The sequence below is a fragment of the Hippoglossus stenolepis genome, chromosome 17 (assembly GCF_022539355.2).
Source record: "Hippoglossus stenolepis isolate QCI-W04-F060 chromosome 17, HSTE1.2, whole genome shotgun sequence".
Lineage (NCBI taxonomy): Eukaryota > Metazoa > Chordata > Actinopteri > Pleuronectiformes > Pleuronectidae > Hippoglossus > Hippoglossus stenolepis.
Genome location: NC_061499.1, coordinates 4,174,607 through 4,186,851, shown reverse-complemented (window position 1 = coordinate 4,186,851; position 12,245 = coordinate 4,174,607). Strand labels below are relative to the sequence as shown.

Below are 12,245 nucleotides of genomic sequence, written 5' to 3'. Positions count from 1 at the left end.
TAACCCTTTATTCCATTGTTGAAGGCAACCAAACTATTCAAAGCTACATACTGAGACACCATTCAGTCGATGCAATAAATATATACAAAACCATATCAATGTCTTTCTTCTCTCAGCTGCTACAACTGCCTGGTTCACGTGTTTTGGAGGAAGAAGACGCTGAAGGCCAGGACCGTTTGGCTCGGCTGCCCGGAGAAATGTGAGGAGAAGTATCCCAAGAATGGCATCAAAAACCAGAAGTACAACATCTTCACCTTCGTGCCTGGGGTGAGTCCGCTCTCAGAGAACAACATGGACAAGTAGCTTGTTTTGTCTTATGTAATAACACTCACAATTTAGGGTCTGATCTTTGCTCCAGTTATGGCTTTTGTTCCCACTCTTATTAACTTTTACAGCATCCTTTCGAGGAAAATCCGCTGATGGTTTCACATATTAACAGTATATAAAGCACAGTAGCCCACACTGGATCTAATTGTTAACTCCTCTGTCATTAAGTGAAGGCTGCACACTGTAGGGGACATTAGGGATCTATCAGTTACTTATTAAAAAGCAAATGGTTCCATGATTAAGCGGGCCACCTCTGGCCTGGGCTATAAAATGTCAACTGTCTATTAGAGACATAGGTATTCTCATCGATGGTGAACGAAACAGCTCGGTTTCTCTGCTTCCACTTTGAATTATTAAATACACACAAATTGAGTTTAGCAGTGGGCATTTCCCCCCTAAAGGTCAGGGGGTCCATTAACTGTAGTGTCTAGTCACAGATTATCAGAGACAATGTGATCAATGGGTGATGCGCTACACTCTCATTATTGCAAACATTATTCAAAATTTGACCTTAGATGGATAGAACACTGAGGACTGCCTGCTGATGGATGGCCCATTAGCAAAGAGACCTCAATACGTTACAGGTGGCACTTTGCTATAAGTGAATTAAGAGGGTTCGTCTGGTTCTTCTTCTTCTTCTTCAATCATTACCTCCACCAAGGAGGTTGTGTGTTTTTCATCCCGTTGGTTTGTTTGTGAACAGGATTACACCAAAACTACTAAAAGGATTTGCATGACACTTGGTGGAAGGATGGGACATTGGCCAAGAAAGAACCCTTAAAGGTTTTGGGTGGATCCAGGAATTTGTTTGTTCTGCACCATTATGAGGATTTTTGTTATTACACTTTCCTCTATTTCCCAGAGAATAATGCATCTTGATGAAACAAATCAATCATAATTAAGGGACTGATATGGAATCGAAATCTAGATCTAGTGGGATTTAAATGTGGCTTCATTGGGGTGTAGTACTTTTCTGCTGCTACACGTTAACAAAAATGTCTAGAAACCTGTAACTAGCACCAATGGGTAGCTGAGATAATGGGGATCAATAAGATAACCAACAGTTTATATGTATCTTTAATAATTTAAGAACTATATGTCCAAATGAACATGACAGATTTGCAGAGTTTGGTCTGAGTGCCATTTCGATTATTGTGGTGACCTGTCCTGTTTGTCCCGTACGATATTTTACTAGACACCAACCGACATTGTACCCGTGTCATGAAATCCGTACCCTGAAAGCCATTTTGAAACAAAAGTTTGTTAAACCGAGTTTCCATTAGGTTAATGTAAAGTTAAGAGCATTAACATGTATCTAGTTCCAGTACCGAACACGTGCAGTAACCCATCCCGCCTGCTTGGTTGTCCCGGCTGTCATCGTGTTTGACTCACCTCGCTGACATGTTCCCTCAACTCGCTGAATCCTCGTCTCCTCGCTCTCCTCTCAGGTTCTCTACCAGCAGTTCAAGTTCTTTCTCAACCTCTACTTTCTGGTGGTGGCCTGTTCCCAATTCGTGCCATCGCTGAAGATCGGATACTTGTACACGTACTGGGCACCTCTGGTAAATGCACACAAATATTACACATTTTCTCAAAGGCTGTTGGCCCTGGATTATGCCACAAATGTTACTCATGTGTATTCATAGATGTTGTAATTGTTTAATTAAAGATGTTTAATGTTAAATTAGTTGATTGTCAGAAAATTATTTCTACAACAAAGTATTTTCATTTCAGCTTTGAGTGTCTCGAGATTAAACTCTAAAAAAAACCTCTTCTTCTTACGTTTGTCTGGTATTAACGAACCTTTCTAAACGCTCAGGTGTGATACACGAGTTTTAAAAATTGCTCTTTTGTCTCTCAGGCTTTCGTGTTAGCTGTCACGATGGTGCGAGAGGCCGTGGACGAGGTGCGACGCTACCAGCGCGACAAAGAGATGAACTCCCAACTGTACAGCAAGCTCACAGTGAGAGGTCAGTGACGGATATCAATCCACTCGCCTCCTCGTGCCAGCAACTGTTTGCTGACATTATGATAATGGATATTTCCAGTGCATGGTCAAGCTGCCCCCCTGTGCAATTTAGAGACAGCACCCCACTGGATCTACACTTGTAACTGAAGTCATCTGTCTCGCTGTAATTGCATTGATTTTTCTCTCTCAATTCCTCCAGAGCATATGATCCAAGATCTGTCCCTTTTGTTGAATGTGTGGTGAAATCCCCATGTGTGGTATTTGTGACCGTGGGCCGAAGTGTGCATGAGCAGCAGAAGAAGAATAGGAGGGTCGCAGCAGATATTCAGTCCATGTTCCATTGTTTTAGTCTGTACCTCAGACCAGAGATGAAACAGGAGGGTTTTACTCTATCACGCTGAGGGTCATCAATCCGTTAGAGGGTGAGAGAAAAAGAAGAGTCAGAGCAATAATATGGTGGTGGTTTTAAAAGTTGGTGTGATTTGTCTAAGGTCAGAAATCAATGTCATCATAATATTTCATTGCTATTTAAAGAGGAGAAGTCTAGTTTTATGGATTTAAACAGTTTTCTTGATGCAACCTTTGTTTTTCCTCAGGTAAAATCCAAGTGAAGAGTTCAGACATACAAGTTGGAGACCTAGTCATTGTTGAGAAGGTAAAACCTTTTATTTTTTCGAGGATCTTAAAGGGATCAGTATAAGGAATTAGAATAAAACGACTGGGTGCTAAAGGCAGAATGAATATAACTATATTTAAAATGTCAGTCCGCAGTGTTGATTACAGTTATGCCAGAGCTGTGACTGTGAAACTGATAATGCACTTGTGAGACAACAACACTCGACCTGTTCAGCTTGTGATCTTGGGTTTCAGCTCAGCCGACATGAAATCTAGCTGCTGCTGGAAAGTGGACAAGTTAAATTTCCATTAGTACGTTAGCCAGACTTTTAAAAAACTGATTCTCCTTCACTCTCTGGTCAAGGTATTGACCTTGTTTAATTATTCAGTGAGATTCTTAGGGCTTTTGCCACAGTGCTCAATAACACGCTGCCATTTACACCCTTCTTGTTTTTTTCTTTTCCTGTCTTTTTGTAGAACCAAAGGATTCCTGCAGACATGATATTCCTGAGAACATCTGAGAAAAATGGTGAGCAGGGGAAGAGTTTGTGTAATTTAAAGTGAGGTGGATGGAACTGAAGAAAATTAAAAATCTGCAGTAGCATCCTTTCATAATGAGCCTGCTAGTAGGTTGCAAAATTACCCTTTAAGTTCTGCTATTTGATTCCCACGCCCTCAGAACAGTGCTCATGGATACAGAGGTGAAGTGTCTCAGTAGATTAAACATTACTGAATCTAAGGGGTAAAATTTCCATTAAACAAAGTAACGCACAGTTAAATGTTTCCTCTCTCAGTCCCACTCCTCGCCCTGGACGATCTCTTTCTCTCTTGAGCATATCAAATATACAGACTCAATTTATAGTCAGATGAAATGGTAATTCAATTGTATTTGTATAGCACCAAATCATAATATACATTATCTCACAGGACTTTATAATTGTTAAGGTCTCGACCTTCCCTGTAGAGCTGCACTGCTGAACTTTGTTTGCCCTGTGGTCCTTTAACACTGTGTCAAGATCATCTGTGTGAGAAATGTGACTTTTCCCCACACGTCCTGTCCTTTGACATCATCCGATCAAGGCCGCATGTGATTCATATGCTGTATTTTGCATTGTTTCGAGTGACTGATGATGCAAATTCCAATTAATCAATGAGCTGTGTGAGATCCTGGCTCTTTTCTGAGGGGCATCGGGAGGAAATGTTCTGAGGACATCATTTCCATCAATCTTCGATGTGTCAATAAGCCTGACGGGGAGTTGTTGATGTCTTTATGCCTCTAACACACTCACAAACAGCCACAGTCTCATGTACTTTGTCTTTCACATTCACACACACACACACTGCAGTAGTGTTATGTGAGTAGCTGAACTGCCACTGCAGCAGAAGGAGAGCATGAATCATCCTCCTTGTGTTAATGTTTTCCATCGTAGTTAACCCTCCATGGATGGTTTATAGCTGCCCTTTACCCTCTCTGTCAAATAGCTGCTCCCATCCATCAGTTTCATATGTAATATTACCTCAGATCAATGCAGGTCACCACCGCTCAACGTTTATCGGACCTCGTGGAGTCCGCAACAGGCTCCGTGTTAATGTACCGCACGGTCGGTGATGCACATAAACATATGTCAGTTCTTTAAATTAACATTACTTTTACATAATAGTATACAGTGTGGCACAAAGAGGTTTTAAAAATATTATATCTAATCTATTCAGCCACACATACTCCTGCTAAATACCAGTTGTTACAGGGTTTTCAAAAATTGCTCATATTTATCATTGAATTTTATTTAAAATTATGAAATCATGCACAATCACTAATTGTTTGTGTGAAATGGTGATAAAAGCAATTAATCTTTGACAGAATAAATAACATAATGTTCCTCCTACAAATGAAACATTGAATTACAAAAATCCTTTTAGCAAGTCTCAGTCAAATAGATAAACAATGCAAGGACATGATTATTTTGTCCTGAAGTGTTGGAAATCAGTTTTAAACATGGTCATATTTATTAATTTAAGGGAAGGGACATGCGTTTGAAGATGCTTCTCTTGGATACACCTTTAAGAATCATCGTGAGCAGCACAAACCATAACACACAAAACAATCTAAACAACATTTCCAATCCGTTTTTCTTCAGGTTCGTGTTTCATCCGAACCGATCAGCTGGACGGAGAAACGGACTGGAAACTGAAAGTCGCTGTCGGCTGCACACAGCGACTGCCTGCAGTGGGGGTATGGATACATTACAATGCAGTGAATCTCTGGTAACGGACAAACTGACTGTGAACGAGTGTTGTGTGATCACTAAAAGCATTGCTCATTAAATGAAGACGTCTGTGCTGTGATGGAAACCTAATCACCGATGACAGACAGCAGGAACAGTCTGCACCTGACAGCAGCTTCCTTTTAAACTGGAGGCGATACTCAAGATTTAGGTTGAGTTGATGGGGTTTCTCTTTCTTTTTCTTTTTTTTTTGTCGCCACTTAATGTGATCAGAGAATTAAAGTTTCAACAAGTCATTCGCGAAAGAGCCTCTACTCTCCACTACTAAAAAAACCCTTTGTTTGAATCCCAGCAGCACTTTACTGTGAGACCAGTGTGTTTTCTCGGATCGTGGTTGTTTAAGTTCTCCAGCCATGTTTTCCTCAGCGTCTCTTTGAGCCTTTGCCTGTAAAAATGCTCGATCAACATGACTCTCCACTGGGGCGTCAGTAAAACAATCTTCCCTGCTCCTCTTTAACCGCTCTGCCCAGCGCTCCCATCAGGAGAACACTATCTGAGCACGACCGAGGGCTGAGCGGTCACTGCAGAGGCACAACTGCCTGTCTGAATAATTTAATGTTTACAATCAATTTTGTTCCACTATGGGAGAAAAGGCTGGTGTTGAGTTCTTGACGGGTCAAAGGCGGCAGACTTACTTGTTTACTCGATGACTGAGAGGAACATATGACTGAAGACTTGTTGTGGGTTAATGTGTCGTGTTTTTTTTTGAGGTGCAGGGTCTTTTTTTTTTTTTACAGATTAATTCAAACAGTTTCAACATTTTTGTGTAATTTCTCCTCTTTTATTTATCATAATTCCAGTGTGTCATTTTGAAACAAGACTGCACATAGACCTGCTTGAAATCAGATTTTATGAAAACTTAAAGACATTTATTTTAATATAGATTTATATCTTTTGAGAAGAAAACATCTGAACTCCACTTATTAGGTTTTATTCTGTCATTTTTCTTAGTGATAACTGGACAAACCCCATTTGCTCTTGAGACAGTATTAAATGTCATTTCTTTATACTACAATTTACAAGGTCTTAGCTTTATGTAAAGTGGTTTAAAATTATTGCCGGAGCTGAATGAATAGAAGAAGGGCTAACAGAACTAGTAACTGACTGGTGTAGTTTAGTTACATTTAAAGACCCTAAATCTCTGCGACATGTTTTACAACTTAAAGACTTTGCTTGAGTCTTTACAATAGTCGGGCCTTAAATCTCCCGTGTTTCTGTCGTGTCTCCTTGTCTCAGGACCTCTTCTCCATCCGCGCCTTCGTCTACGCCCAGAAGCCACAGCTGGACATCCACAGCTTCGAGGGGAACTTCACACGGGTACAGTAGCCCCGTTGACGTATTTATGAGCTGTAAAACAAATCTCAAACACATGCAGATTTTCCTATAGAGACCGGGCTGACGTAGAAGATGTGTATCTCGGCAATATGTTGACAAGTGGCAACAATGAGCGCCTGTGTGTCCATGTGGGCCCGTTGTTATCTCCAGCAGGCATGCCTCTTACATCACAGGCAGGTTCTCGCGGCTCCAGCTCCATCCATCCCGTCTTGCTTGTTGCTCAGTGATTCTTTTTTTTTTTTTTTACTCTCCTTTCTTTTTTTTATTAATAGGAGATTAGTGCAGCCCCCACAGAGAGGAGAGCTCCGGTACAAAGGGAGGCTTTGTGGCCCGTCTTCACTCTTGGCCACACACCAGGCTTAGTGAGCGAGCACTTCCTCCGCTCATTCATCCTCCGCGGCCTTCCTTTGCATAGCGTGTGCTTTTAGTCCGAGCAGGATGGGAAAAAAAATGGGTTCCCACAGATCCGCAGCAAATGAACTTACCTATTTATGAGGGTTTCTTTTTTTTTTTTCTCTCTCCTTAAGGCGGATATTGTGGCTTTGTTTCTTGTGGTCTCTCTCCGTTGAGACCCTCGGCAGTTATGAACACCGTCGTATGATGCCAATGTCAGAGCGGTCAAGCGTGCTGCCAACTGCCATTTATTTTTCATGCGTCTCTTCCCCCGTGTGTGAGTGGACTGACAGGATGTGGGTGCTTAGGTATCATAATTATCATATCAGGAGAGCCATTCGAGCCGAAACTGGAGCCTGGACTCTGCACTCCTGACTCATGCCATTTTCAGCATTTGTCTTTATTTAAGTGAGAGGGGCGAAACGGGGAGGGTGAAACAGGAGGCTCTCCGGGGGCATATTTATCACTGAAATCTCATCTACATGCACTCTCTCTATACTGTTTTTTAAAAGGAGCCTCTATCACCATGCCAAATCTAGTCAACGTATTGATAAAGGGACTACTGTATCACTACAGTCTGCACAACCGTGTCAGGTGCTTGTGAAGATTAACGGCACAGCGGATCCCAGCCAATCTGCTTGACTCAACTCAGTCATACTCAGCTACAGCATTTATTTTGTATTAAAACTTTTGCCAAAAAACATTAAATACAATGGCAAAAGATTTTATTCCACTGTGTAGATTTTACATTTTATTATGAAAGTTAAAAAAAAAATCTTTAAAACCACCAAAACAATCATCTCAGCTGAAGACGTGAGTTTAATAAAGTGAAAACCAAAGTTGATTTCAGCTGCAAATGTCTTTTTTAAGAGAATTTATTGCTTTAGCGCATCACTTGTCTTATTAAGTCTAAAAGCAAAATTCATGACCTGCTGGTCTCGGTTTTGTTTTCCTTATCTGCTCCAGGGCTTCACTGAGCAATGCCAATTAGCAGCTGGCTAATTGCAGAAATAAATTCACCTCGTTGAGGTTATCTCTCCTTCGCCGCTGGGTAGTGTTCAGTGACTCTGTAGTGTTAGAGAGTTTATCATGTAAAAATAAGGTTTAAAACAAAGCTTAAAAACTGTGGTTTACTGAAAAGCTCAAATCAACTGGTCACAAGTTTTATTTGTTTTTTATGTTTTTCATTTTTTTTTGTTGTAGGAAGACGCCGACCCTCAGATCCACGAAAGTCTGAGTATTGAAAACACTCTCTGGGCGAGTACAGTTGTCGCATCTGGTAAGTGAACATGTGTCAAATCAAGTAAATCTTGAAATAAGATATTACATTTTTTTCAGAAGACGCCTTGAAGCCACATTTAGAACGTTTCCAATCACACGGCAGAATCACCGACTGTGTTCAATTCTTCAATGCCACCACTTCACCAAAAAAAAGAGTGAATGCTAATTAAGAAGAGTGGAGTTACTAGAAGTATCAATGAACCTGATTCAAGTCCAGACCGGGGCCCTGGTTGAATATCACCCTCATCCAGTGACACACAGACGAGTAAACACGGTCGTTGGTGGAAACACACAGTCACACATTTTAATTTGTTGTGATTTTCAGACTTAACATTTTTTAAATAGGAACAAATCCAGTCGCTTATATGCAAATCATTGTGTTTTATAATTTAAGTGATTCTAATTGGGCTACATCTGTACCAATACATTTTAGTTTTAAAATACCAGCCCTGTTGTAGTTTAAAAACTCTGTGGCTGCTTTGTACTAAGGACAGACAAAAACCAAGCTGTTAGGACTCTTATTAATCTTTGTCTCCAAGCGCGGTTTTAAAATGCAGACGTGTTAGTATGGCTGTAGCCGGGTCTTGTAGTTTGCACAAAGGATGCACGGCATGAAACTTAGAAGGCGTTTTACTCCGCTAGGCGCTTGTTTGAATAACTCTGAGAGAACCCACAGTGGAGGTAATCCTGCCTCGCCTCAACAAAGCGATCCCCCACAGAAACAGTTGTGTCAGTTGAGAGTGTTTCTGACGCTCTCGCTGATGGCCACGCCATTGATTTGCGGTGCTGCTCTCTCCTCTGGCCTGACCTTGACCGGAAGAAGACACACACACACACACACACACACACACACAGACACACACACACACAGACACACACAGAGACACAAAAAGCCTGACTTACATCATCTCTGCTTGGGAATGTCATTGTTCCTCACAAGCGTCTCCTTGACAGACACTTCCATTGCCTCTGCAGTGGCGTTCTGAGCACTTGAACTGGCCCAGACTGCCTTGTATTCACACTCTCACAGGCCCCAGTCCAGCTGTGATGAGGGAATTAGTTGCTCGCATATTCAAATTGAAGCCCAGGACGCACGCTGAGCCACTCACCATTTGTCACCTCGCTTAATATCTGAGCGCAATTCATCAGCTTTCTCTCAAACCACTGGTTGCTTTTCTCTTCCTCTCGTTGTCTTTACACTTCACTTTCCCTTTCTTGTCTTCTGCTCATTTTTACTTTCTTCCCATTTATTATAGTTCGGGGATTTCCGGGCTAGTATTTAGGTTTATTAGCGCCTTTGCTCTCCCATTAAGCTCATTTAATATTAATGATCCATTAATCCTTTGTAATAAAGCCACTGTAATGAATTGGCAAATAAAGATGGAAGCATATTGATCAGGTTTTATGAGCTTCCATATAGGGCGGCTGAAGGCCTCGAGAGTCTAAACGTATTAAACTCCTGTCTGTTGGCTTGATTGGCAATGAGACAAAACTGCCTCAGCTCAGCCTTATTGTGTTTCCTCTCATGCAGTTCATCTTACTTGACCAAGATGAGTGTGTGCATGTATGTTTGTGTGTGTGTGTGTGAGAGCGAGATGGTGGGGGTGAGGTTCAGTTAATGAGCAGCATTACTTTCTTTGTCTCTCTCCTCTTGGCAGGCACGGTGATAGGGGTGGTGATCTACACCGGCAAAGAGACCAGAAGCGTTCTGAACACATCCTTTGCCAAGAACAAGGTGAACACCACTAAGATCTCGGCAGGAAAAACCAGCAAGTTCTAAGATTTGCTTGAGAGGTTTTTAAATTGCTGATGTCTTAAAAAATAATGGCATTATGAGGATAATGTGATTATATGCTATGATTATTTTCATTTCGAGTTTATCTGCTTTATTAAATAGTTTGGTTTATAAAATATCATTAAATTGCAGAAAGGACCAAAACAACTGAGACCAGAGTTTTCCCTGCCAGCCTGTGGTGACAGCACTTTGAAAGATTTTCCTTGATTTTGGGGATAACAGTCCTTAACAACTTTAGTGGGATATCTTGCTTACACATCCTAGACAAACCTGGGAAATTAAAACCATTTTCATGTGTTACTTAAAGTTCTAACAAATGATAAAAGTACTAAAGCCCTGTGAGGTGAGGCCAGCGTGAACACAAATGTTTTGTCAAAGCTGCAGCGAGTCATTGAACACACAAAGTAACATCTGCTCCAAGTTCCCCTCATGCCATCTTCGTTCCCCCGCCTCTAATCACTAATCAATCACTGTGGCAAGGTGCTTTTTTAACCTTGACTTTCCAGATAAAGTTGGACCTGTCAGTGCTAAAGGTCAGAGCCGGTTGCTAATTAACCAAAAGGCAAATTAACTAACCGAGGATTTAAATGACATTTTGCAGCAGGAAGTTAATCCCACTGAATCCCCATCGAGTGTTTTTGTCCTCCAGATTGAGGAGATTGATGAAAATTTGACTCTGAATATAAGATTTTGCCCGGAATAGACGCAGCTCAGTTAAAAGAAGCGGGTTTTGAAGCATCTCGGAGGCAGTGCATGACTTTAACACACAAAGTTAACACCTACATCGCTCCTGGCACAACAACACACAGCCCTTCCTGCTGCAGCGCTGTTTTGACACCAGCGTCTTCTATAAGGAACGCTGATGTGGCCGGTCGAACCGCAGGGGCCTCTGTTTTGTGTAAGCTCGCCAGCTGAGAGGAATTCAATATTTCAAGGAGATGATGTCAGAAGTGCCAATATGGAGACTGGAGATTGCGGGAGAAAGTCGATACAGTGCGGCTGAAGTCCCAAGAACGTTTTGGCCTCATATAATCTGTTGTGACACCGGCCAGGACAATGCCTGTACTTGATCAATCTGACAGGACACGGGACAGACTCACTCTTTGTCTCAGTGTCGTTTGACAGATCTCTCTCGGAGTAAAGAGACGGAACGACGGCGTCGGACAAGCGGCTGCTCTTCAAAAAGATTGTTTTGTTTGTGCGTATCCGAGTCCCGGCGCTCCGCTCCACTTCACATCTCTCTCTCAAACTGTCCTTCTCGGGGAAAACGTGGAAACTTAAAGCTGTTTACGACCAAAATCAATTTCAGTTTATTTTCTTGACTTCCTCCATTTGCCAGCGTCACAAGCTCTGAACAACAAACTGCTGCCGGACTGCTGCCTGATATTCTCTTTAGGTTTTTACTCATGATTATTCATGTTCACTGCAACTCTTCATCAGATTTCACACACTTGATAAAATACAAGCCACACAGGCAGATTGAATCATTCCTTTCAAGAGATGAATGGAGTAAAATATGCACTTTTTATTCATTGATAGCATCTTTAGGTTGAGGTAATTGAGTCCTCCCCCCCCCCACCCCCACCCCTCCTTGACTGAATGAGTAATGACTTCATCTGATCCCGGGCAAAGCCTGGAAAATTTAGACTAGCCATTGTTCAAGCAGAAGGGGATCTCTTGCTTTTCAGGCATGCACTGTCTTAATTTTTCTTGGTTTTAATCCACCCAGACCCCCTATTTTTCTCAATTGCTCAACCATGAACCATGTAGTGAGGCACTGGGGCGGGGAGATACCACCCTCTCCTTCTCCTCACCCTTCCCTTTTTCCGCACTCCGCTACTGGGACATTAACAGCAACTGATAAATCAGTCACACTGGGCTCCCAGCTCTCCCAGTCCTCAGGGGAATGGGCTTGGTGGGGGTTTAGGCAGTGGAGGAATTTTGCTGCTTTTTTTTATATGTGCTTTTCCCCTCCCCTCCTTTTCAGCGAGGTTCCTTTATTTGAGGGAGGAGAGATGTTATGTTCTGCTGTTTTTGTAAGCGTGGTGCGTCAGATGAAAGCCCTCTGTGTACAGGGCTTTGCTGTGAGCGCTGCCAGAAAGGGGAAGGGCGCTTCTTTATTTGACATCTTTTTCCCACATGCTCCATTGGCTGGAAGATACACTCGAAAAAATAAGACAACTCTGACCCCTTTTTTGCTTTTCCAGAGAACAGCTCAATATGGGAACTTTCTCTATTTCTGAGG

General features: G+C 42.0%; 1 protein-coding gene across 3 annotated transcripts in view; it reads left to right on the top strand.

Moving 5' to 3' along the window:
* atp9b (ATPase phospholipid transporting 9B) overlaps positions 1 to 12,245 on the top strand; it is a 32,634-nt gene that overhangs the window by 4,234 nt on the left and 16,155 nt on the right. For all 3 annotated transcript variants that reach the window (XM_035182802.2, XM_035182803.2, XM_035182804.2), the window contains exons 3-11: positions 117 to 267; positions 1,776 to 1,889; positions 2,189 to 2,297; positions 2,893 to 2,951; positions 3,389 to 3,440; positions 5,050 to 5,144; positions 6,433 to 6,513; positions 8,128 to 8,203; positions 9,864 to 9,940. In XM_035182802.2, the coding sequence (XP_035038693.1) occupies positions 117 to 267; positions 1,776 to 1,889; positions 2,189 to 2,297; positions 2,893 to 2,951; positions 3,389 to 3,440; positions 5,050 to 5,144; positions 6,433 to 6,513; positions 8,128 to 8,203; positions 9,864 to 9,940 (814 nt within the window). The remainder of the gene's footprint in view (positions 1 to 116; positions 268 to 1,775; positions 1,890 to 2,188; positions 2,298 to 2,892; positions 2,952 to 3,388; positions 3,441 to 5,049; positions 5,145 to 6,432; positions 6,514 to 8,127; positions 8,204 to 9,863; positions 9,941 to 12,245) is intronic.